Source organism: Pediculus humanus, genomic scaffold (genome assembly GCF_000006295.1).
Source record: "Pediculus humanus corporis 1103172107475 genomic scaffold, whole genome shotgun sequence".
Taxonomy (NCBI): Eukaryota; Metazoa; Arthropoda; class Insecta; order Psocodea; family Pediculidae; genus Pediculus; species Pediculus humanus.
The window spans coordinates 526,630-551,595 of NW_002987093.1; the positions used below are offsets into that span (position 1 = coordinate 526,630).

General features: G+C 28.8%; 7 protein-coding genes across 7 annotated transcripts; 4 read left to right on the forward strand and 3 right to left on the reverse strand.

The window, feature by feature from the left end:
- Positions 1 to 394: 394 nt before the first annotated feature.
- On the reverse strand, positions 395 to 5,135 carry Phum_PHUM126780 (Diacylglycerol kinase theta, putative; the record flags this gene model as incomplete). The annotated part of the gene is made up of 12 exons (XM_002424280.1): positions 395 to 451; positions 857 to 964; positions 1,056 to 1,368; positions 1,547 to 2,008; positions 2,089 to 2,398; positions 2,495 to 2,707; positions 2,805 to 2,998; positions 3,090 to 3,292; positions 3,382 to 3,926; positions 4,005 to 4,110; positions 4,882 to 4,961; positions 5,093 to 5,135. The coding sequence occupies 12 exons, from the start codon at positions 5,133 to 5,135 to the stop codon at positions 395 to 397; spliced, it is 2,634 nt and encodes an 877-aa protein (XP_002424325.1).
- Positions 5,136 to 8,190: 3,055 nt separating this feature from the next.
- Phum_PHUM126790 (uncharacterized protein) lies at positions 8,191 to 8,664 on the forward strand (the record flags this gene model as incomplete). The annotated part of the gene is made up of 2 exons (XM_002424281.1): positions 8,191 to 8,214; positions 8,410 to 8,664. The coding sequence occupies 2 exons, from the start codon at positions 8,191 to 8,193 to the stop codon at positions 8,662 to 8,664; spliced, it is 279 nt and encodes a 92-aa protein (XP_002424326.1).
- Positions 8,665 to 10,045: 1,381 nt separating this feature from the next.
- Positions 10,046 to 12,101, reverse strand: Phum_PHUM126800 (Heat shock protein 70 A2, putative; the record flags this gene model as incomplete). Its single annotated transcript, XM_002424282.1, has 2 exons — positions 10,046 to 10,117; positions 10,188 to 12,101. 2 exons carry the CDS (start codon positions 12,099 to 12,101, stop codon positions 10,046 to 10,048), a joined length of 1,986 nt encoding a protein of 661 aa, XP_002424327.1.
- Positions 12,102 to 13,309: 1,208 nt separating this feature from the next.
- Positions 13,310 to 15,035, forward strand: Phum_PHUM126810 (uncharacterized protein; the record flags this gene model as incomplete). The annotated part of the gene is made up of 4 exons (XM_002424283.1): positions 13,310 to 13,423; positions 13,499 to 14,349; positions 14,439 to 14,673; positions 15,015 to 15,035. The coding sequence occupies 4 exons, from the start codon at positions 13,310 to 13,312 to the stop codon at positions 15,033 to 15,035; spliced, it is 1,221 nt and encodes a 406-aa protein (XP_002424328.1).
- Positions 15,036 to 17,197: 2,162 nt separating this feature from the next.
- On the forward strand, positions 17,198 to 18,035 carry Phum_PHUM126820 (eukaryotic translation initiation factor 5A, putative; the record flags this gene model as incomplete). The annotated part of the gene is made up of 4 exons (XM_002424284.1): positions 17,198 to 17,305; positions 17,397 to 17,564; positions 17,719 to 17,853; positions 17,964 to 18,035. The coding sequence occupies 4 exons, from the start codon at positions 17,198 to 17,200 to the stop codon at positions 18,033 to 18,035; spliced, it is 483 nt and encodes a 160-aa protein (XP_002424329.1).
- Positions 18,036 to 19,820: 1,785 nt separating this feature from the next.
- Phum_PHUM126830 (F-actin capping protein subunit beta, putative) lies at positions 19,821 to 21,140 on the forward strand (the record flags this gene model as incomplete). Its single annotated transcript, XM_002424285.1, has 3 exons — positions 19,821 to 20,193; positions 20,610 to 20,809; positions 20,898 to 21,140. The coding sequence occupies 3 exons, from the start codon at positions 19,821 to 19,823 to the stop codon at positions 21,138 to 21,140; spliced, it is 816 nt and encodes a 271-aa protein (XP_002424330.1).
- A 647-nt stretch (positions 21,141 to 21,787) lies between these two features.
- On the reverse strand, positions 21,788 to 24,836 carry Phum_PHUM126840 (Cleavage and polyadenylation specificity factor 73 kDa subunit, putative; the record flags this gene model as incomplete). Its single annotated transcript, XM_002424286.1, has 12 exons — positions 21,788 to 21,895; positions 21,981 to 22,238; positions 22,329 to 22,513; positions 22,594 to 22,855; positions 22,936 to 23,111; positions 23,181 to 23,310; positions 23,386 to 23,561; positions 23,667 to 23,817; positions 23,891 to 24,287; positions 24,371 to 24,468; positions 24,567 to 24,630; positions 24,763 to 24,836. The coding sequence occupies 12 exons, from the start codon at positions 24,834 to 24,836 to the stop codon at positions 21,788 to 21,790; spliced, it is 2,079 nt and encodes a 692-aa protein (XP_002424331.1).
- Between the last annotated feature and the right edge of the window lie 130 nt (positions 24,837 to 24,966).

Genomic DNA, 24,966 nt, shown 5'->3' on the forward strand with positions numbered 1-24,966 from the left:
TTTATTTTTCTTCAGCATGGTCGCCTACAGCAAACAAAAAAAAAGTGACCAGTTGGTTGGTATTTCAAATTTCTGGGTTATTATTTTTAAAATAACAATTAAACAAAAAAAAAAAAAAAATTACTCATAATAATACTCATCGGAGAAAAAAATTGTTTATTTTTTTTCTTGCTAATAATTACGATGAACATATAAAGTTTTAAGTGTGTGTGTGTGTGTGCGTGCGTATTTGTGTGTATGTGTGTGTTTGTTTTTTTTTTTTTTTTGTTTTATTCCCTAAAACATTTTTTTCATTGTAAAATCAAATGATTTGTAATTAATCAGGTAATAATTTAAAAAAAAAAAAAAATATATATAAATCATGTGCTTTGGTGCTTTGACTTCAAAATCGAGGTTAAAATCTATTCGCCCTCAAAATGGCACTCTTTTTTTTTCCTTTTTCGCAGCAGGTCTTTAAATTATAAATTTAAAACAGTTAAAACTAAAACAATCCCCGAGAATGAATGTTTTCCATGCAAGAAGTGACCAACACAATTATTCAAAAAGTGTAAAAAAGGAACATTTATATGGGAACATGTAAAAGGATGATAATGTTAGGAATAAATAAAAGGCAGGATAATAAGAAAAAAAAAAACTAAAAGTGAAATCAAAAGAAAAAGATAAAAAAATACAAAAATTATCGTGAAAATGGTAAAAAAAAAAAAATAATAATAATAATAATATGTTTTTTTTTTAGAAAGAGAGAGGTAGAGAGATAGAGAGAGAGAGAGAGAGAGAGAGCGAGAGAAAGAGTGAGTCTACTTTTCAAACAGTTCAAGCGATTTAAAATAAAATAAAATAAAATATATATACACACCTTAAGGGCTGACTTAAGAACAACCACGTTCCCAGGACTTTGCACCCAAGGTTCCCCGTCGACTTGAACCGGAATATCCGAATTTAAATGTATTTTAATATGGCCTCCCTAACAAAAAAAACAAAAAACAATTAAAATAACAGGAATTAATTATTTTTTATTAATGTTTATTTATTTATTTATTTATTTATTTTTTAACCTGCGCGATTCTCATTGCAGAACGAAGACCTGATTGAATTTGGCCCAAGTGCACGACTCCAGTTACTCCCACAACTTCCAGCATCCCATCCCAGTGGTTGGGTTTTGAAAATTGATCTTCTTTTTCGGGACCCCACGGATTGGCTCCCGAACCCCAACTGAGTATATTCAGGATAATGATGCCTTCCACTTGAGGCAAGTCCACAACCTTTCCATCCACCTCCAACCTCACTTCTTTATGCAAATCTTTGCAGAGTTTCCTACCGACCATTTTTCTTAAGCCCATTTTGACGTAGACACCCTTATTGTGCAACCTTTGATGCATGAAAAGTAATAATTTACATTACGCTTCGCAAAAAGCATTAGATTAGATTATTGGGTCAAAATGTTTTTTCTACCGTTAGAACTTACTTGAACTTTTAAAAAAATCAACAGGAAGTCAATAAATATGAGGACCGTATTCAGTCTTAAATGATAATATTAATAACGAACCTGCTGTTAAATTTATTCGGGTTTTCCTCTCTGGCGTTATGAAAATCCAAGCATAGATCCGCATCGATGCCGATACCAAAGTAATTATTCATAACAAATATTTGAGTGTTATCCTCGTTTGTGGTACCCGTCGTCGAGTTGGCCAATTGTTGAAGTTTTTCCTTGTCCTCCGCTTTATCTTCGGGATAAAATACAACAGTCCATCTGTCGAGACGTATTTCTTCTGCGTCGATCACGTCTCTGAGAAGATTGAGAGGATCTTCGCCTCCCGTGTATCCCGGTCCCCAGCGAAGAACTCTGGCCAAATCGTTTCCGGTACCGAGTGGCACAATCGCGCACGGCGGTGATGAACACTGACTATCCTGACCCACATTGTCCAAACATTGAAGCACCCAACCTATTGTTCCATCACCACCACACACCAAAATTTTGTAATCGGCAATATGGCGAAAAACATATAACCTAAAAAAAAAGGAAAACTTTAAAAAAATCCAATTGCGTCTAAGGAAATCCATACATGTCAAAACCGAAAGATATTTTACCCGGGCAGAGGTCCACCATTTTCCAAATCGAAAACTTGGTATGGATTTAATAATTTTCGAAAGCTAGAAATGAGTTCTAATCCTTGACAGCCTCCGGATTTAACATTGACAAATACCAGTAATGGTTGAACACCGGCAGGAACCATGCTAGGTTCAATATTTGGAAGCAACATAACCAAAAGATGTTTTTCCTCGTAACGAGAATCTCTTAGTATGTATAAAGACCGAACAGCTTTTTCAGAGTCCTCGTACGTTATGACCATAGAACCGTACTCGTAATAAATGGGGCCGATCGAAGAAAACTTATTTTCTAAAAAATTTATATTATTACTCGTAAAAAAACCCCTTTCCTTTTTTTTTTTTTTTTTTTGATTTAAAAAAAAAAAAAAAAAATTTTTAATCATACCTAATCCTAAAAAGTCTGTTAGTAAATTTTCATAGTTTCTTTGAGAGAGATTCGGAGGCAAGTTGCCAACAAATAGAGCTAAATTAGGACCATGAGGATCTTGTTTTAATTGAAGATAAAATCTCATAAGTTCCATTTGTCTAATAGAGTCTTGGCCAAGTCTCTTCATTATATCCCACGGTTTTTCATCTTTGTCCAATACTCTTTCGGTCACTACGAAGAAAAAAAAAAAAAATTTTTATTTTTAATTTTTTCTTTTTTTCTACAAGTAACTTTGGGTTCTAACTTCTTCTTCTTCTTTTCTTTTTACCTCCTCTGTCCAACAAAATTTCACTGAGTCTATAATCATCAACATCTCGGCTATTCAATCCGAATCGAGTAAGAGCTTCTACAATGAGATCCTTTATAGTGGTAGAAATGTTAACTTGTATCACTACAAAAGGTTCAGAAACTTGTAATTTTCCAGGATAAACTCTCACTTCTCCGAAATCGTTGTCTTGATCTCTAAAATATTTAAAATTTTTCGTCACACCCTTTTCTTTCAAATATATTTATAAAAAGAAACGACCGAAGATCGAATCTTATTGCTCCTCACTTGAATCTTAGAAAAATAGCCGGTCTTTTCCCTTCTTTTCGGTGCAAATTTAAAACTGGATTAGGATCGGTCAAACGAACTTCTTCGCTATTGGGATTGTACAGATCCGTCAAATAAAAATTTCCAGGATCCTTCGTAATATGAAAGGCTCTTAAAGAAGCTGTCAGTAATTGTTCACATGTTGCATGGCGAGACACACAAACCTTAAAAAAAAAAAAAAAACACAAAACCTTAAAAACTTTTAAAATCTTATTTAAATGATTAAAAAAAAAAAAAACGATTATTGCTCTACCACTCGAAATATTCTTCGTCGTAGGGAATTGTTTCCATCGTACACTTTTATCATTTCTTCATCCCTTTCCTCACGTTCTTTGGCTTTTGTGTTGCTCGTGTGAGGAATTTCTTCATCACGATACTTGTTAGCATCCCCTGTGCTGAACTCTTCGGAAATGCTTCGAGGAGATAGAGCGTCTTTTCTTCGAACTTGCACTCCAATTATGGCTTCCATTGGCACCTCAGTTCGTGGGATACTAACGGCGTGCGGGGGCAGGTAAATCGGTTCCAAATTTCCAAAAGTACATTCTCCGGTAACAGATTTATGGCAGACAGCATGCGACGTCATTCCACACCATTCGCATTTCATCCCTGCAAGACACTCGGCTGACCAACAGTTTTTTTTGCAAACGACACATTTAGAATTCGATGGAAGGTTTCCCTCTCGCCAGTGATGTTGATGATGGACTTGCGAAAGATCTTTCCCTGGAAGGTAAGTGGCATTTTCCTTGCAATCCGCGACAGCAAAATCGCAACATTCCGAATGTACGAAATAATCGCAAACTGCAAAATGAATAATAATAATAATAATAATGAAACATCTCAATGAAAGGTTTAAAACAAGAAAACCAGTCAACTTACTTTCGCAGTGAACAGATAAATTTTCCTCCGGTATTCTTTTACGACAGACATTGCAAAACTTTCTCTTATGATGAGTCGGTTCAGACCAGCAGTGAGCCACGGGATTCTATATTTTAAAAATATATTTAAATATTATTAATATATATTTTTTTCAGTTTAAAATAATAATAATAATAATAATTTTTAAAGTCTGGCTTTTGTCTAACTTAAAAAAAAAAAAAAAAATATGGCCTATTAAAAATGGACGAACTATATTACTCTAACAGTTTATTTACGGATTCTTAGAGAAAAGGTAAACAACACAAACCAGATCGAAAACTTCATCTTTCGAATTTGAATTAATTAATTAATTAATAATAATAATAATCCATTTTCATATGATTGATGATGATAATAATAATAATAATAATAATAATAATAATAATAATAATCGTTTGAATATATAAATATATCCAGGTGAAAAATTATCACATCGAAAAAGAAAACTCTCAAATTTAAACTTTTCTTTTATAATATTATTATTATTATTATTATCTATATGAGTTTTATCGTCGACTTGCTGGAATAAGGCCAATTTGACAAAAAAAATTATTATCATTATCATTATCATTATTATTATTATTATTATTATTCACGTTTTCGTGTCACATAAGCCAAATGATAAATATTTTGATTAATTGAATGAAAAATTTTTTTAATGAATCAAAAAAGACAGATTTATTTATTCAAAATTTTCATTTACGTCAGACGAACGAACAAACGTGTAATTAATAAGAAAAAAAAAAAAAAAAGCAACAGCAACGTGTAAATAGAAAATTTTTGTAATGATTACGTGGATTTTTTAATAATAATAATAATAATAATATTAAATTGTCACCTTTATCAATGTGGCTGCTATGCTGGAACAAGAACTCACGACTGTCCTGTAGCATCGATCGTGAACTACAAAATTACAAACTGGAAAAAAAAAATAGAAAATAATAATAATAATAATAAATTCATTATATTTAAAAAAAACTTTGCTTTATATGTATATTTATAAGTTTTTTTAAATAAAAAAAAATATTAGCAAAAGTTTGATTTTGAACTTCTTGGTTGTTGTTTGCTGACGACAAAAATAGTTTGTATCATTGGATAAAGTCCAAACTTCCCCATTGGCGTAAAAAAAAAAAACTTTTCTTTTTTTTTTTTTTATAATCTGTCATCATTTATTTTTTTCATTCAAAAAAAAAAAAAAAAGTAAAAAAAATAAAAAATATTATAAATTTTATAAATTTCAAATTTATCCGCCATTTTTTTAAAGGTATAATCGAATCCAATGCCAATGGTGTCAATCAATTTAAATTTTATCAACAAAAAAAAAATAAAATGGAACGATGCGGTTAAATCGTTTGAGGTTGAATCGGGGGAGGGGAGGGGGGGAAAGGAAGAAGGAAAAAAAAGTGGATAAAATATTAATAATAATAATAATAATAATGAATTTATTACGAAACATGTTAATTAATCGACGTACGTACGAAATTTTTTTTTTTTTTTTTTCATTTCGTGGGGTGCCATATTTGTTTTTTCTCTCTCTCTCTCTCTCTCTCTCTCTAAAAAAAGAAATAATAATAATAATCATGGAAGAAAATACATAACATTTAAAAATATATATATATAAAGTTTATCGAATTTGTGAATTATTTTATTTACAAGAGTGGAAAAAAACATTTGCGAAGAGAGAGAGAGAGAGAGAGAGCGAAACATCAGGGCGATTATGACGTCAGCAAAGAAAGAAGACGCAGCGCAAGCTCGAGTCAGATCAATGTGTGTGTGCATCTCCCCTGTTGCCCTTCTCGTATCGGCCCCCAGAACCCATAACACGCTCCTTGCAACACTGGCTAGCCTCTATTTTGTCTCCATATTATTATTATTATTATTATTATTATTATTTTACTTGAAAAAAAAAAATTTTTTTACATTTTATTTTTTTTATTTTTCTGAATTATATAGAAATTATGTCAGTTTGTCCTATTCATTGTAAAATCTTAATCTCTCTCTCTCTCTCACTCAAATGACCATTTCATTTACATTTCCACAAAAACCACCCCCCCCCCCCAAAAAAAAAATCATTTTATTTAAAATTTTAAACAAATTCCATTGATTTTCCTTTTTTTTTTTTAAAATGTCCCCCGAATTCCCCGCAAAAAAAACAACAACAACATCGATTTCCATATGTTTCGAAAGCTTACAAAAAAAAAAAAAAAACAAAAAGGGGGGAGGGAGAATCTTTCTTATATTCGCCGCCATGATTTTGGAAAATTCGTGTGTTGATAATGCAAGAAAAATCCACAAATGATAATAATACTTCCAATCGTTTTCATTCGTGTTACATCATTCGTTAAAAAAAATCAAAGAAATGATGATGATGATGATGATGATGATGATGATGATTGGGGATTTAAATAAAATGCTTAAAATTTTCTGCATCCCCCCCCCACCAATCTTCTCTCTTATATACGTTTACGCATCGAATCCTTGTATTTAAATAAAAAATTATTATTATTATTATTTTGTTAAATTAAAATTAAATTAATGGCGAAAATAACGAATCAACATTTGTACGCATACGCGTGTATACGCATAGAATGTATTTTACGAAATTACTTGTTGCAATAGAATTTCATTTTTTAATTTTTTTTTTTTTTTACTACAAAAAATAAAGTAATGACGAAATGGGGGGTGAGGAGGGGTAGGGGGAGGGGAGGAAAACAACTTTTATTATGAAAAATTTGAAAAATCCCTTTACAGGGGGAAATTAAACCTAATCAAAAAACAAAAAAATTGAAAAATTTTAATAATGGTCATCACTTTTTTATAACGTGAATTTTATTATCATTATCATCATCATTATTATTATTATTATTACTATTTTTTTCATTTATAAATTTGTTGATAAAAATGATGAATTCGTTCGATTTTTCCTTTTTCTTTTTAAAAAAAAAAAAAGGAAAACCGTCGTATAGTATTCTTCCCCCCACATTTCCGAGATTTTATTCACTGATTTTCATTTCACACCACGCCTCTATTTCCGTAATTTACTGTGATTTAATAATAATGATGATGATGATGATGATGATGATGGTGATGATGATAACAACAACACAGCTATCATTATTATCATTTAGAAAATTTTTGAAAGCAATGCCATATATGACATCCATGGATTTTCATTTATCGAATTTTCCCACCAATAATAATAATAATAATAATAATACTAAATTCGGTTTTACATTGAATTTTTTGACCGTGTCCCCCACCCCCCCTTCCCCAATACACATGAAAATAAAACAAAACTGAAATAATAATAATAATAATAGTAAAGGGTATAAAGATTTAAATTACAATTATGATGATACATTTTATTAATCGTGAACAATTATTTAATAATTCATTCCAAAAAAAAAAAAAGGGGGGGGAGACATTTTTTTTTTTTTTTCGCCATTCAACGCCTTTGTAATTGTAATAAAATAATATTTCATTACAATTACAAACCTTTTTTTCTCTTTTTCTTCATAAAAAGCAATAACATCCCTCAAAAAGAAAAAAAGAGAGAAAAAACGGCAATAATAAAATGATAAAATCACGTTAAATTCCATTGAAAATATTGCAAATTTCCCCAGTTCAAGATGGCGGATGTTGAAAAGCGAAATAGAGAAAGAGACAGGGTGAGAGACAGAGAGACAGAGACGGAGGAAGAGAGAGAGAGAGAATTTTCAAACTCGAGAAGAGATGAAATTTTCTATTCTATTTTTTTTTTTTTTTTTATAAAAAATGTCGGTTTTAAATACGTACGTAAATAATTATTATTAGTACGTATCATGTATTCATCATTACGAAAAGAAAAAAGGAAAAAAAGGAAAAAAAGGAAAAAAAGGAAAAAAAAGGAAAAAAACAATAAGTAATTTCATTAATGGTTTCAAACGGTCGATCGATATTTTTGGAGGGAAAGTTATTACGAATAAAAAAACCATCTTTTATTTGTTTAAAAAAACTTATTAAATTTGATTTCTTCTGATTATTATGAGGTTTTCCTATTTAATTTTAAAAGAAATTCTTTTGGGAAAGAATTGCAAAAGAAAAAAAAAGAAATTTCATAACGACGACGATGGATGGGATGAGAAAAACGAAAAAAGGATTTTGAAACATGGCGGCCGACATGAAAAAACAGGTGAAGGAGGAATCGGAGCGAAAAATTTTTTTTTTTTTTTTTTTTACGATTTTGCAGGGAATTTTATGTCGAATTCATTATTATTATTATCATTATCGTAGATATTGGTTTTTTTTCCTCTATGTGTTCTCGGAGGGGGGGAGGGGGGGTAGGGGGAAGAGACCTTAAATCGAATTATTGAAAATTTTTATTTAGCTCACCTTCGCAGATGTAGCCTTGCTGTATGAGGCCCCAAAGCATGTCTGTGCAATGATGACAGTAGGTAGGTTTGTGGAAGGTCTTCTTGGCGAATGTGTGGCCGTGGGCCGGGGTTTCGGCCGATGCCATCGCCCCGCCGACGCGCCGATCACGCCAGTATCTCACCGTGAAACCACACACGAAATCATTTTACATATTTACGTGATCTCGAAATCGAACGCGAACATTATTTTGGTACAGGGTATCCCTTAAACTCAAATTAATTTGTCTAAGCAGCATTTTCTGCAGGGCTTTTCAAAAGCGCCGCAGATAACCATAGTCGGCCGTAACTTGTGCCGTACTGCGCGACTAACTGCTCCGTCCGAAGCGCATTCAGAAATGGACCGACGCATGCGCATTTAACAAAACTTTTTCGTTATTCCTGTGTTTCGCACATTCTATCATTTCTATTGGTCGAAAGTTAAAATTTTACTTTGAGCTTTTTATCTCTTTCCCTCTTTTCCTTTCTCTCTTACTCTCTCTCTCTCTCTCTCTCTCTCTCTCTCTCTCTTGACTGACTGTCATTTTTACTCAATTTTATCTCTGCTTTTTCTCATCCTTTTTCCATTTTTTTTTTTTTCCAGATTGTCAATTGTACATTACAAATTCGCAATTTTGTCTTATTATTATTATTCATCATGTCTCTAAATACTGCAACTTCCAAATATATTCATTTTTATAAGATTTTTAAAAAGAAAAAAATTATCATTAGAATCGAACGAGCAGTAACGAAACTAGTAATAATTCAAATAAAACGAAGAAAAAAAAATATGGCCTGTCTATCTAATGGCACTCATATTATAATTATTAAAATATTATTTTAACGTTTATGTACGTTATCAATTCAATTCAATCCTTCCTTTTTTTCATGTAGAAAAAATTTTATGCGCCAAAATATTGTCCCTAAAAAAAAAAGAAAAAAATTTTTTTATTCCCAAAGGTTGGTAAAAAAAAAAAAAAGTTAAAAGCGTTCGCGTCAAAATGGCTGACGACATTATTATTATTGATTTCAAGTTTTTGATTATTAATAGTTTATAGTTGATTATTTATTTTACGTTTATATTATCGAACAAAAAAATTTTTTTTTTTCCAATATATTAGGTTTAAGTAATGTAAATAACTGACAAATAATATTTTTTTTAGGGAAAAAATTTTTATAAGTTTTTTATATAATTATTATTTTTTGCTTGAATTTTCATATATTTTAATTTAGTTGATAGTTTAATTTTTTTTATGAAAAAATTTTAATGTAGAAATGATTGAGCATGTTTATTTAATTTGTTTAATAAATTAGAGACGAATAATTTTTTAATATAAAATGTTAAGTTTTTAGACAAACAATTGTCTTTTTATTAAAGACATTAAAGAAAATGTCATGATTGATCTTAAAATAACCCCAAAAAAAATTAAAGTTTTGAATTTTAATAAGTCTTTAATAAAACTTTAATTTTTTTTGGGGTTATTTTAAGATCATTTTATTATGAGAGGTAAATAAATAAATAAAAAAAACTTGATTTAATTTAAATGAAAATTTTATTTTATTTTAAGTAAAACTTACAATTATTTTTTTCTTAACAATAATTTAACGAACTATTTACATTTTTACATTTATTACATATTTACAATTAAAAATGCTATATTTAACAGTCATTATTGATTCTACAGTCTTAAGTTTACAATAAATACTATTTTAATCAGTCTTCATTTTATAACTATGAGATATTTTCTTAATCTACTTCAGATATTATTGGCCCTTGATGTTGGCTTTCTCTTCTGGCCTCTTGTCCACAAGATTCCTGTTGTTGTTGTTGTTGAGCACCTTGATGCAACTTCTTCATGAAGGGCATGCAAAAGTTTTGAATTTCTTGCATTTTGTAGTCGTATTCACTTTTGTCAGCCATAGTGTTGCCATCTAACCACTGAAGCATTTCCTGACACTTGCTCTTAATCTCTCTTCTGTCAGAATCTGATAGTTTGGCTCCAGCTTCATCAACTGCTTGCTGGACATTAAAAATGTAACCCTCTAACTGGTTTCTGGCAGCTACTCTCTCCCTTTGACGTTCATCTTCTTCTTTATATTTTTCTGCTTCTGAAAGCATCCTGTCGATTTCTGCTTGAGATAACCTTCCCTTATCGTTTTTGATGGTTATGTTTTTGGAATTTCCTGTGCTAGAATCTTTGGCTGATACATTGAGAATTCCATTGGCATCCAAGTCGAATGTAACTTCAATTTTGGGTACTCCTCTTGGAGCTGGTGGTATTCCAGAAAGATCAAATTGTCCCAAAAGATTATTATCCTTGGTCATTGTACGCTCTCCTTCAAATACTTGAATCGTTACTCCTGACTGGTTGTCAGAATAGGTACTAAATGTTTGTGTCTGTTTGCAAGGGATTCTTGCATTTCTTTCAACAATTTTAGCCATGACTCCTCCGGCTGTTTCTATTCCCAGTGAGAGAGGAGCAACATCAACAAGAAGAACATCTTGAATTGATGAAGATTGGTCTCCACTGAGAATGGCTGCTTGAACTGCTGCTCCATAGGCCACGGCTTCATCAGGATTGATGGACAAATTTAAACTCTTGCCGTTGAAAAAGTTTTGAAGCATATTTTGAATCTTTGGAATTCTAGTAGATCCTCCAACCAAAACAATGTCGTGAATAGCTGCTTTATCCATTTTGGCGTCTTGTAGAGCCTTTTCAACTGGTTGCAAAGTAGATCGGAACAAGTCTGAGCAGAGTTCCTCGAATCTGGCTCTGGACAATTTGGTGTAAAAATCAATACCCTCGAAAAGAGCATCGATTTCAATACTGGCTTCGGTACTCGAAGACAAAGTTCTCTTTGCTCTTTCCGCTGCTGTTCTTAACCTTCTCAATGCCCTCGAATTTTTCGTTAGATCTTTCCTGTATTTTCTTTTGAACTCTTCGGCTAGATGCGAAACAACTCTGTTATCGAAATCTTCACCACCGAGATGTGTGTCTCCTGCGGTAGCTCTTACTTCGAACAGAGATCCTTCGTCGATCGTCAAAATTGATACATCAAATGTACCTCCTCCCAAGTCGAATATGAGTACGTTTCTTTCTCCCTTAAGATTCTTGTCAAGACCGTATGCCAAAGCCGCTGCAGTAGGTTCGTTAATAATTCTGAGGACGTTAAAGCCAGCAATAATTCCAGCGTCTTTCGTAGCTTGTCTTTGAGAGTCGTTGAAATAGGCTGGTACGGTTATTACGGCGTCTTTAACAGTCCCACCCAAGTAGCTTTCTGCAGTTTCCTTCATTTTCAACAATACCATGGAACTGATTTCTTCCGGTGTGAACCTCTTTCTTTCTCCCTTGAATTCAACTTCCAACTTTGGCTTTCCACAATTACTGACGACTTTGAAAGGCCAATGTTTCATGTCGGCCTGTATTTTCGGATCGTCAAATTTTCTACCAATCAAACGCTTGGCGTCAAATATGGTGTTGTTCGGATTCATAGCCACTTGATTTTTAGCAGCATCTCCAATCAGACGTTCCGTGTCGTTAAAGGCTACGTAACTCGGCGTTGTTCTGTTTCCTTGATCGTTAGCAATAATTTCCACTTTTCCTTGTTGCCATACTCCGACGCATGAATATGTTGTTCCCAAGTCGATTCCAATTGCAGGCATCTTCATTTTGTTCACTTTTTTTATTTTAAAAAATTAAACTTCACAATAAAAATACTTTCGTTTAGATAACTTTGAATAGTGCGAAGAATATCGCGTGTTTTACAATTTACTTGTAAACTCTTTGAATGCTTTGAATAAACTGATGGTCGAGAGCGCGGCGCGGTCCTTATATACCCACCAAGAAATCGTAGAATGTTCGAGAACGTTCGAGAACATTCGAGAACATTCGTTGTGAAATTAAGCCAATAGCGAAAAATCTAGAAAAATTTAGAATGTTCTTTTACTATATGTACATTCACATTTTTGTTGTGAATATATGTTCTAGAATATTCTAGAAAATTCGTTGTGAATTTAGCCTGGGATAATATAAGATGTAAATTGAAAAAAGTGAATAGAACGTTATATGGAACTTTCTCGAAAATTCGAGAATAAGTTGTTTAGACGATGTGAATTTAATTAAAAAATTTTGTTGTGAATTATCACATATTCAGGACTTTGTATTTCACATAATGCGCTTTCTGACATGTAATTACTAAATGATAATGATTTTATTTAAGCAGGGAAAATATTAATTCCGATTTTGTGTCCAATCAATTAAAGTAAAATACAATTTTATTATTTTATTTAATGCTGTTTTTAGAGATATTATTGAAATTTAATAAAATTAATCAATTTTTTTTAGCTTAGATAAGGATTTTAAAACTAAAAATTAAATATTTGATGAAAATTAACCAAGAAAAAAAGTGTCATTACTGCAATACAGTTTAACAGAAATTTTTTCTCTCTTTAAAACATCTTTGATATTAAATGTTAATTATTAATTTTTTTTAATTAAAAGTTTTAAAATAAATAATTTTATTAAAAAAGAGTCTTTTAGAAAATTTATTTACTGAAATAAAGTAATTACTAAGTGAGATAAACCTCATTGTTTTTGTTGTTGTTATAAAAAATAATTTATTCAAAATATTAATTTTTCCCCTTTAATAATTTTTCAATATTATTTTTAAAAAAATAAAGGAAAAGTTTTTTTGTTAGTCTTATGAAAATTATATTTGATTTTAAATGAATGATAAATTTCTATAAACATATCTTAGAATTATTATTATAATTATTAATAAGATTTTAGATCCCATAATGTAACTGCCATAAAAATTTAATGTTTGAAATTTTTATTAGATAAAATTTATAATTTTAATTAGAAAAATCTGTTGAAAATGGCTAAAAGTAAAAAAAATAATATTGTTTTGCTCGGATTCGAAGATGAATATGTAACAGAAAAACACAAATCTGTTCTTGGTTATTGGACGAATAAAGTTGGTGGTAGTCCAGTAAGTAATTACTATCAGTAAATAAGGTATTATTTTAACTTTTGTTTTTAAAAAGAAAATAATAATCATTTTCAGGATTGGCCCATTGAAGGTATTTCACCTCCAAATTGTTTGTTATGTGGTCTCAAACAGCTTTTAATCGTCCAGATATATGCACCCCTTGAAAATTCATCTTTTCATAGAACATTGTACTTGTTTGGGTGTATTAATCCAAATTGTTGGAATCAAAAAGATAGTTGGACTTGCTTAAGAAGTCAATTATTAGACCCTGAAGTAACACATTCAAGTTTTGAAAAATTAGATATGGAATGGTGTTCTGGAGCAAATGATTGGGATGATGACAATGGAAATTTTGAAAATGGAAACTCTTTAAGAGCTTCAAGTCAAAACCCATCTGACAATGATAGTGAAGAGGATTCTTGTTCATTAACAGCTATAATTGAAAATTTAAATGTAAAAGAATGTAATGCCAACTGGGATGGTTTTGAAAAAAGTTCCGGTGCTGTCGGTAAGCAAATGTCACCAGTTGCTTCGGCAGAAATCGAACAAGAAGAAAGTGAAGTGGTTACTATTGATACTCCAACTATGCCAAAGAAAGACTTGCTCTCTCTTCTTCAAGAGAGTGCTCCTGTTCCATATTACATGAGAGCTGGAGAAGAAAATCAAAATCAATGTGTTACATTTGTTCCATTTTTTATAAGTGTAGAAGAAGAAAATATATCTAGTAATCATTCCGATCATGTCGGAGAATTAATACAAGAATATCAAAAAAAACATGGCGAAATTCATCAGCATGGAAGTAATCAAATTAGAGAGGGTAATGAATTATGTTCCGAAGAATATGAAAAAGCAGTACCAGCACATGGAGATAAAATGTTTTATCATTTTTTAAGCAGAATTCAAAGTAATCCTGGTCAAATCCTTAGGTAAATTACAAAAATTTTTTACATGACAACATTTTAATAAAATATTTGCATTAATAATTAATATGGTTATTTTTCATTTTTCAATTTAGGTACAGCAGAGATAATAAAAGACCTCTCTTAATCTATCCATTGCAAGAATTTTCTAAAAAATGTGAATATTGTGATTCTGATCTCATTTTTGAAATGCAACTCCTTCCTACATTAATTCCAAAATTAAAATTTCAAGAGGATGACGATAAAATAAGATTAGAATTTGGAACTGTTTTAGTTTTTACATGTTCGAAAAGTTGTTGGTCACAGGGTGATAAGTTTAAAAATGAAAAGGTTATCGTTCAAATGGAAAGTATATAAAAATTTATATAATTTTTGACTTAAATATTAGAAAAGTAGTTAATGAAAATCTAATTTTTCAGTACTAAATCATTATTTACAAGAAATTCAAATTTAGTAAAAGTAAAAGTATATATAATAGTATGAATTAAAAGATTTTATCGTTATTTAACTTATTCTAAAATTAAAGACTCTTTTTTTTCCTTTCTTAAATTATAATTAGACTAAAACTAACTGTAACTTTGTCCAATCATAAATCTTACTATTTAAAACTACTTAACAAAAATAGTTTAGTTTAAATGATTAGTTTTTAGCATTTTAAAATACTATTCCAGTATTCTTTTACGATGGCATAAATTTATTATTATTTGTACTCTTGTCATGTCTTGTCGAATTCAGTTTTTATATTCTTAGTAATTTTTGATTTTACTCGAAGAATAAAATTTTAATATGGATACTTAATTATATTAATTTTAAAAAATGTGATAAATTATATTCTATGTAACTTGATCATAGATTTTTTTTAAATTCTTATAATTGTAGAATAGTTAAAAAATATGCCTTCCAATAAATTTTTACAACCGAATATATTTATAAAAATAATTATTTGTATTTTTTTTTGTTTTAATTAAGCTCTCTCTATAAATAATCAACGAACGTTAAAGTTTGTGTCAAATAATTTTTGTTTTTAATTTTCTTATATACAAATAAATTTAAATTTTACCATTTGTTATATTATCAATTTATACACAATACTATTAGGATTGTATTTTTTTTCAATACTTAATAATTAGCATATATTTTTAAAAAAATTTTGTCTTTAAATAAAATTCATTAAGGTATCTAAATAACTTTAATTAAAGTTTTCTTTTTAGTAATAATTATTATTATCATTAAATAATGGATGATGTACAAACATGAGAAATTGTATTAGTATTATTATTATTTGTTTTTTGTAAAAATTAATTAATCATTAATTTCTAGTCTGTAATAAGTACTCATAATAAATTTAAATTTAAAAAAAATTATTTTAAATTGTTTAAACTTTGTTATTACCGTTATTATTAATTATTTATTATCTTATAATAAATAAATTGAATAAATTTCTTATGAAAAAGAAAATTTATTTATTTAATTGCCTTAAACTTTATCTTACGGTATTTTTTTTTCAAATTATATTTTTAACGGGGGCAAATCGTACATTATTTAAAATTTGTATTAAAAAATCGAATGATAATAATATTAATATTTAATTACTTACCATTAAGTAAAAAAGCGATGGACAATTTTGATTTTCTTGAAGGTTTAAAAAAGGCGTAAAAATTCAAAAAGTCAAACACAATACTATCGTGATAAAATTTAAATTTATTCCTTTTTATACGCGTAACGGTAACAAATTTTTATTCGGTTATTTTTAAGCTCGATAAGGTTTTATAATTTGATGTTAAAAAAGTGTTTAAAAGTTTTTAAAATTCCGATAAAAATAATAAAAAAAAAAAACGTAAGTTGTAGCAATATAAAGTTTTAACGCGCTGCCAGGCTTTAACTTGAAAATTTTTTTTTTGTTAACGGCTCAAAGGAAACTTTTTTTTTTTTACGGTTTGCCGCCGCCTAGTTTTAACCAATCAAAAAATTAGAAAAAATTTTTATAAAGGAAATGGAACGAAAACGTGGTACGCATGATCCGAATGATCTGGTCGGAGAATTCATTTTAATCACATGTGAGTAAATTATAACATTTTCATCGATTTTAACATATTTTTTTCTCTGTTTAATTGATAAAATTTTAATTAAGTTCTCCTCCCGTTAGTGCGTGTATATCGTTATTTTAAAGTAATTAATTAACCGTAGAAAGAGTATTAGTTTTGATTTTAGCTAAAAAGTACCTGACATTGCATGATGAGGTGTTGGTTTCCCGCCATGTTAGCTGTATTTATTTCAATAATTTACGACGGTCAAATCTGTTGTTTCCATAGTTATAGCGTGAAAAGTTTACAACTGACGCTTTCGTAATTAGTTACACTATTAATTTCACGTTATGATATTTTAACAAATTTTTTTCATTAAGTATGTCGTAGACTTTATTGAGATTGTTGTGTTGCTATTGAGCATATGGTGAGAGGGGAAATTTTTCTAAGAATTTTTTTTTTTTTTAAATAATTTATAAATTTTCACATGCTTACAATTAATTTTTTTTTTCATAACGATATAAAATTTTCTGATTATTAATTTGAAATAACTCTTTTTTTTAATTATCGTAAAATAATAATTGTTATTTTATAAAAAGGTGCATTTTTAATTGTATAAAAAAAAAAAAAATGTGCTTTTAAAGTTTTTGCTTTTTATCACCGCACAGACACAAAAAAAATAGTTAGATTTTGATCAAACTAGTGGTTTTTTAATATCTAGCCCCCCCTCAGTACATAATTTTTGATTGATTTTAAATATTGCTTAACATTGTGTAAAAAAAATTTTTTAGATTATAAAAAAAAACACACACAGTTAGTTAAACTTTAAAATGGCTGAAATTGAAGATACTCATTTTGAAACTGGTGACTCTGGTGCATCTAATACCTATCCACAACAATGCTCTGCTTTGAGAAAAAATGGATTTGTTATGCTCAAGGTAATTCAAATTTTCATCTTTGACCTTTTTTTTTGTTTTTTTTTTTTTCTTTATGAATAAATTTATTTACTTACCGTTATTTATTATTTAGTCTCGTCCATGCAAAATTGTGGAAATGTCTACTTCTAAGACTGGAAAACATGGACATGCAAAAGTCCATCTTGTTGGATTAGATATTTTCAGTGGAAAAAAATATGAAGATATATGTCCTTCCACGCACAACATGGATGTGCCTTTTGTCAAGCGTGAAGATTATCAAGTAAGTAGACACCTTCCCTTACTGAAACAGAAAAAAAAAAAAAACATCAGTTATTTCATTCATTACCTGGACACAGGGAGTAGTTAATTCAATGTCATACATTTCTATTTGTTTAAATTATTTTTATTTACCATTATTATTGCATTGATTTCAGTTGACGGACATATCTGATGACGGATATCTCTGCTTAATGGCCGACAATGGAGATTTACGTGAAGATTTGAAAGTACCAGATGGTGAATTGGGTGCTCAACTCAAGGCAGATTTTGAAGCCGGAAAAGAGTTATTGGTACATTTGAATTTTTTTTTTTTTTTTTTTGATAAACACCTACACTACCATTCTTAATTTATAATTTTTGTACTAATTTCCTTTTCTTTTCTTTTTTTGTGTTTTTACAGTGTACTGTTTTGAAATCATGCGGTGAAGAATGTGTTATTGCTACCAAAACTAATACTGCTCTTGACAAATAATTGGGGTTTTTTTTTTTTGACCAGATCGAAAAGAAAGCTGAGGAAACCCCCGCGTTTGAAGGAAAAAAAAAAAAAAAAAAAAACATATATATATACAAAAACAACGGATACACAAACAACAGATCATATTTAGTGTCGATGAAGGGCGCTCCCGGCTGCTAAGAGTATAGCCAAATATTATTTAATTAAAATAAATTTTTTTTATCGAGAAAAAGAAAAAAAAAAAACTACTTTATTTCTATCAATCTTGTTTTTCTCTTTATTTATTTTTCTTTTCTTTTTTTTTTCTTTTTTTTTTTTTTTTTACACATTTCAAGTTTTTTTTCAAAGTCTATCTAACAAGTCAACTTTGACTAATTTTTTTTTTTTTTTTTTTTTTTTTTGTCTGCAATTAATAAAAAAAAAAAACGTTAATTTTTTTTAAAAAAAATGTTGTGTACATGCTATTGGAGGGAAAATATAAAAAAAATATTTAACAGTAAATAAATATAAAAAATTTAATTTCTTGATTAAGAGATCATAAGTATCGAAGTATCGTGTTTTTGTCATTTTTTAAAATTTTCTTGTTAAAATTTTTAAGAACAAATTTTTGTTTTTTTTTTTTTTTTTTTTTTTGTACTGCAATTTTTAAATTATGTGATAACACAAGTTTAATTTTTTTCATATGCATTTGTTCAGGGAAATAATAATAATAATAATACTAACTACTATAACATTATTGGGCATATTATAAATAAAATTTATTTGGTGGTATAAATTTTGAACAAGTTTATTTTCATAAATTTCATTGTTTTGTTATTGAATATTTTTTTTTTATTCCTTGGTTTTAAATAAAATATGGGTAGGGATTTATATCTTCTTTAAATATTTTATTCCATAAATGCAATTCCTCCCCTTATTATTTGCCTTGTGTAAAAGCCCCCCTTGAATTTTTCTTTTTAAGTAAAATAAACCTGCAGAAAGGATGAAAATTCTTATTACTGTTTTAAAAACATTCGAAAATAAATTATTTAATTATTAATTTTACTCTATTATCTTCTTTTTTTTAATATTATCAGAAATAATTCAGTTTTTTGAATCTCATCCTTGACTCTGTTTTCTCACTAGTCAAATAAAAGTCTTAAATTGTTTCATTTTAATATCGGTTTAACAATTATGAATAAATTATTCATTTTTGAAGTTTATAATTAATTTTTTAATTTATGAAACGTAAATAATTATTTTATTCACGATACAATATTATTCAATAGTTTTTTTTTTTTTCACAAAAAATTTATGGTAAATGTCTTCCGGCAATTTTAGAGTAAATAAACTATGAGGTTTAGTAAATTGAGGTTATGATAACCTATGAAAAAAAAATTTATTATTTAGATTTTATTTTTCTAGCTTACATTGTTTCGTAAAAAAATTACATCAAAATGGTAAGAAAAAGTATTTTTATTTTAATTTTTTTTATTAAATTTATACTCATTTTATAATTAATTTAATTATATATAGTTATTTTCAGGCTTATTTTGTTATGACACACCCTTTATATGCGGATAATGAGTTACCTATGACTAAACACTAAAAATTAATTTTCTAAAGAAAACTATTTTGATCCCTACCCTAATACACAATTTTTTTTTGTTTTTAAATTTCCTTTTTTCGTTTTATTTTAAAAATAATTTTTTAAATTACCACTCGTATAAAATTCAGTAGGAATATAATAGGAATCAACACTATGTACTTCTGTCATTAAAATTTTTTTTTTTTTTTTCATTTTAATTTCAGACAGAACAACAAATGGATTGCGCTTTAGATATAATGAGGCGTTTGCCTCCACAACAAATAGAAAAAAATTTAAGCGATTTGATTGATTTGGTTCCGAGTCTTTGCGAAGATTTATTATCCTCTGTTGATCAGCCATTGAAAATAGCAAGAGACAAAGAAGTTGGTAAAGATTATTTGTTGTGTGATTACAATAGAGATGGAGATTCATACAGATCTCCATGGAGTAATACTTATGATCCTCCTCTTGAGGATGGTTCAATGCCGACAGAAAGGTTAAGAAAATTAGAAATAGATGCCAATCTTGCATTTCATCAGTATAAAGAAATGTATTTCGAAGGTGGTGTTTCATCAGTATATTTATGGGATTTGGATCATGGATTTGCAGGTTTGTTTTCTCTCTCTCTCTCTCTTATATGCATCTCATGGATTTATTATTTAAAAAATGTGTTGGATCAATGATGAGTATCATAAACTTTATGTTTAAAATGCAATAAATGTTTATGACGATAATAAATAATGATTGAATCGGTTAATTTAAATTTAGATAAAACTATGTTACATGTAAAGAGAAAAAAATTTGTTTGTTATTGTGACTATTATTATTATTATTAACATTTCACATATTTGCTTTGTCATCATGTTCATGTTACAAGCACTGTTTCATATAATTAATTATAATTTATGAACAGGTTATTAACCTGTACACTCCTACAGTTAGTTTTTATTTTTTTTTTTATTTTTATGTTTACAATTTGTATTTAAAAAAGAAATAAATTATTCAAATTGACAAATATTTTCTAGGGGTGATATTAATTAAAAAAGCTGGAGATGGTTCAAATAAAATAAAGGGATGTTGGGATTCAATACATGTAGTCGAAGTACAAGAAAAATCGACAGGAAGAAATGCACACTATAAGTTAACGTCAACGGCAATGTTATGGCTTCAAACTAATAAACCAGGTTCAGGTACAATGAATTTGGGAGGAAGTCTCACAAGACAAGTAAATATTTAAAAAAAATTTTAACTCATTGAAAAATGAATTTGGTGGAATGAATTAAAAACTATTCGAATGATTAAAAAAATTTCAGACCGAATTAGATTCAAGTGTTACTGAATCTTCTCCTCACATAGCCAATATCGGAAGAATGGTTGAAGATATGGAAAATAAAATAAGACATACATTAAATGAAATTTACTTTGGAAAAACTAAAGACATTGTTAACGGTTTAAGGAGCGTTCAATTATTAGCAGATCAACGACAGCAAGTTGCTTTAAGACAAGATTTAGCAGCAGCATTACAAAAACGACAGGGTCAAGGCAAACAAGAGTGAATGCAGTAAAAAAAAAAAAAAAGAAAAGAAAAAAAATTACAAAATAATTTAGTTTTTTTTTTTTTTTTCTAAGTTATTTATTATTTTATTATTATTATTCTCTTCTTCTCATTTTAATGTGGGGTTGAATTATTTTTTTTTAACAATTTGAAAAAAAAAGAAAAACAATTAAAAATTTTTGTTTTTATTAATATTCTGATATATATTTTACAAAAAACTTTATGTGAGGAGTTTGAATTGATTTAAAAAAAAAAAAAAAAAAAGAATGAAAACAATTTATCTAACAATTTTCTTTCTTTTAATTTTGTTTTTACTTTAATAATTATTATAATTTGTTTTTTTTTTTTTTTATAAACGAAAGAAAGAAGGTATTATCTGTGCTATTTTTTTATTTTTTACGATGAAAAATCATCTCATCAGATTTATTATTATTATTATTATTATTATTATTATTATTATTTGCTATGCTTATTTAAATATAAATATAAATTGTTGATCAATATAATAAATTTTTTTTTAAAGTAAAAAATTTATATATTTTTTTTTATCTCTCGGTCAATATTGATCCTTTTTCTTGTTTACCTTTTCCTTCCGTCACCGTTAAACCTTTGAAAACCTTTCAGGTACCGGTATGAACCTCAAATTAATTATTTTAAACCTTCATCGACTTTGGGCGGTGATAAAGATTGATATAATTTCGTGACTGCCGTTTGTACCATTTGTTGAAAAACAGGATCTTCTTCGCAAACAACAGTCTTCGCAATAACAAAAGGGTAACATTAGTGTTGAGGAGGAGGAGGAGGGGGGGGGCTAAATTCAAATAATAATAATAAAACTTACCAATTTTGAAAAGTCGACGTTTGCTTTTTTCCCATCGACCGTCACGTATAATTTTTCGCCTTTGAATATTTTCGGTACGGAATCTTCACCGAACATTTCCTGTAGCATTTCTATCAGGCATTCTTTAAAATGCATAAGATCCATTTTTGCCGAGGGTATGGGAACGTTCTTTTTGGAATCGTCCTGCAGGCTGTCAGCTTGAAGAATGGTGGAAACGATCGCATTGGCGTACATGTCGTTAACGGGACTCGCAACCCACTGGAAAATTAATTTTTTTTTTTTTAACCTTTTTTTATATTACAAAAAAAATAAAATTTCACTCGCGAATCCATTAACGAAATACTTTACCTCTAAAGTAATTATTTTATTATCTATGTTTACGTTTATCGTTTTGAAAATTTTTAATTTTTTTTCATCCACGACTTCGACTGGGCCGCAGGATTGATTTAATAAATATTTTAAAATGCTAACTTGTCCCGAGTAATAAACGGATACCCTTTCGGTAACTTTAGTAATCGTCATGTCGGTGTATTCTAGAAATAAAAAGGAAAAAAAATATTTACGTTTACAAAAATTAACTGCAAAAAGAAAGAAAAAAACCGCTGATTTTTACTTGGCACATCGAATGGAGCTAACAGGTGATAATTGAAATTTCTTTTCACTAATATTCCAGAAACTTTGTCTCCAGGTTGAGGTTTTTGCATTGCTAAAGCTCCCATAACCTTTACAGTCTTCTCTCCCCGAAAATATAATTCAACGGCTGTTGTATTCCTAGGATTATGTATTTCGATCGAAGTATTCGGATCATCTTCATATTCTCTCTTTAAAGCTGCTTTTAAACGATTCATTTCGTTTTGTTCCCCGTGTACCAGAACCTAAAAATCAAATGTTAAAGATATACAATGTGTGTTTATATATTTAAGAACTTTTTTAAAATATTTAAAATGACACTTACGACATGGGGTGGTTTCAATGCTCTCACAAATTCACTCGTTTGTTTATAATCTGTATGAGCAGAAAATGAAATATAATCGACAGACATTTTTAAAGGCAATTTTTGACCGCTTAGTGTCACTATTTCTTCTGGTTCTGATAAAATCTGTTTGGCTAGGGTACCCTCCACACAGTAACCTAAAATGGAAACAATAATTACTATTGGTTTAAAAAATAGAATTAATTAAACATTACAATTAATCTTACCTGCAATGATGACGCCATTTTTCGAATCGGTACACCAAAGTTCAAATAACTCTCTTGATAATCCACTTTGCATCATTCCAGGAGATGCCATAACTACGCATGGACCTATGTCGTCAAAATGGTCGATTCCCTGAAAGATAAAAATAAATTACAATTAATTAATCCATTACATAACAAATAAATTACTTTAAGTTTTTTAAATTACCTTTAAATTGTGAATGTGTCTGAATATAAACGGATTGTTGATTGCAATTTGCCTTCTTATTTTATCATTCATTGCATTCACATATGTTTGATATACCGCCATACATTTTTTCGCTAAAGAAGAAGCATAATAAATGGGTATATCATGAAGTTCAGGGTGCTGACTCCAATAATCATCTGTAAAAAAATACATTTTAAAATTGTAATTTCGATTTAATTTAATAACACATTTCATTTTATATAAAATTCAAAAAAAAAAAACAATTAAACAATTAATTTTACCTAATATTAACAAAAGTTCTTGAGCTCTTCCTAGTGCAAACACGGGAATAAGACATCTACCACCTCTATTTATGATTGTATGAATTAAATTTGTAAACCTTGTTTCTCTCTCTTCTCTTTTTTCATGAATATGAGTACCATATGTAGATTCCTTAAAAGTATTTAGAACAATTTTTAATATAATCAGTAAAATTTTTTCTTTTTTTTTAAAAATATACACTTACAGTTATCAATACATCAGGTTTTATGCTAGGAATTTCTGCAGCCATTAAATGCCTATCTTCTTGTCTTGAAAAATCTCCCGTATACAAAACCCTAACCCCAGCAATTTCTATCATAAACATAGCAGCGCCTAATACATGTCCAGCATGATAGGCCCAAAATTTAATTCCAAATATTTCTTTTTCCTCATGAAAATTTATCGTTTCAATTTTTTCCATCGATTCTTCTAAATCATGATCGGTGTACAGCATTTGCTCCGTCGAGATGTTGCTAACTTTAATATAATCGGATAGCAACCATCTATAAATAGCTTTTGTTGCATGGGTCATGAAACATCTACCTTTAAACTTAGTTTTTAACAGAAACCATGGAAGTGCACCAGAATGATCCAAGTGAAAACTAAAAAAAAAAAAATGTTTAATAAAAATTATAACAAAAGTGATACATTTGAAAGCAATTATAAAAAAATAATCTAAACTAACTGTGTAACTAAAAGTAAATCTATTTCGTCAGCTTCAATTAAATCTACAAATGGAAGAGCATCTAATCCTGACAATCCAGGATGAATACCACAATCAAGCTAAAATAAAATGAAAAAAAAATTCATTTTGTAATTAATATTTCACATTTCTTTAAACACTTGTTTCAAGTTTGACAATAAGTACAGTAAATTTTTACCATCACATTTTTTCCTTTAAATTCTAGCATTATACATGATCTCCCAACTTCTTGTCCAGCTCCTCTGTAAAATGTATCAAATAATTGTTTTAAATAAAAGCAGTAAAAAAAAGTCATGAGAAAGTACACCAGATATTCGTAAATAATATCCACATAATATGGGTATTATTATGCCCAAGTATAAAAAATTACTCACAATGGTCTGATTCTCAAAAGATCATTTTCTTCCGAAGGAGCTTGAGGCTCCGTTTTTTTACCAGATGAAAGCATATTAATACAATTTTAACAAACAATTATATCATTTTGAATCACCGTTGCGTTTGAAATTTGAAAAGTACAACATATAAAGCCGGTGTACGCACACCGTTTGTTTATTCTATGACAAAATTATTCGTCACAG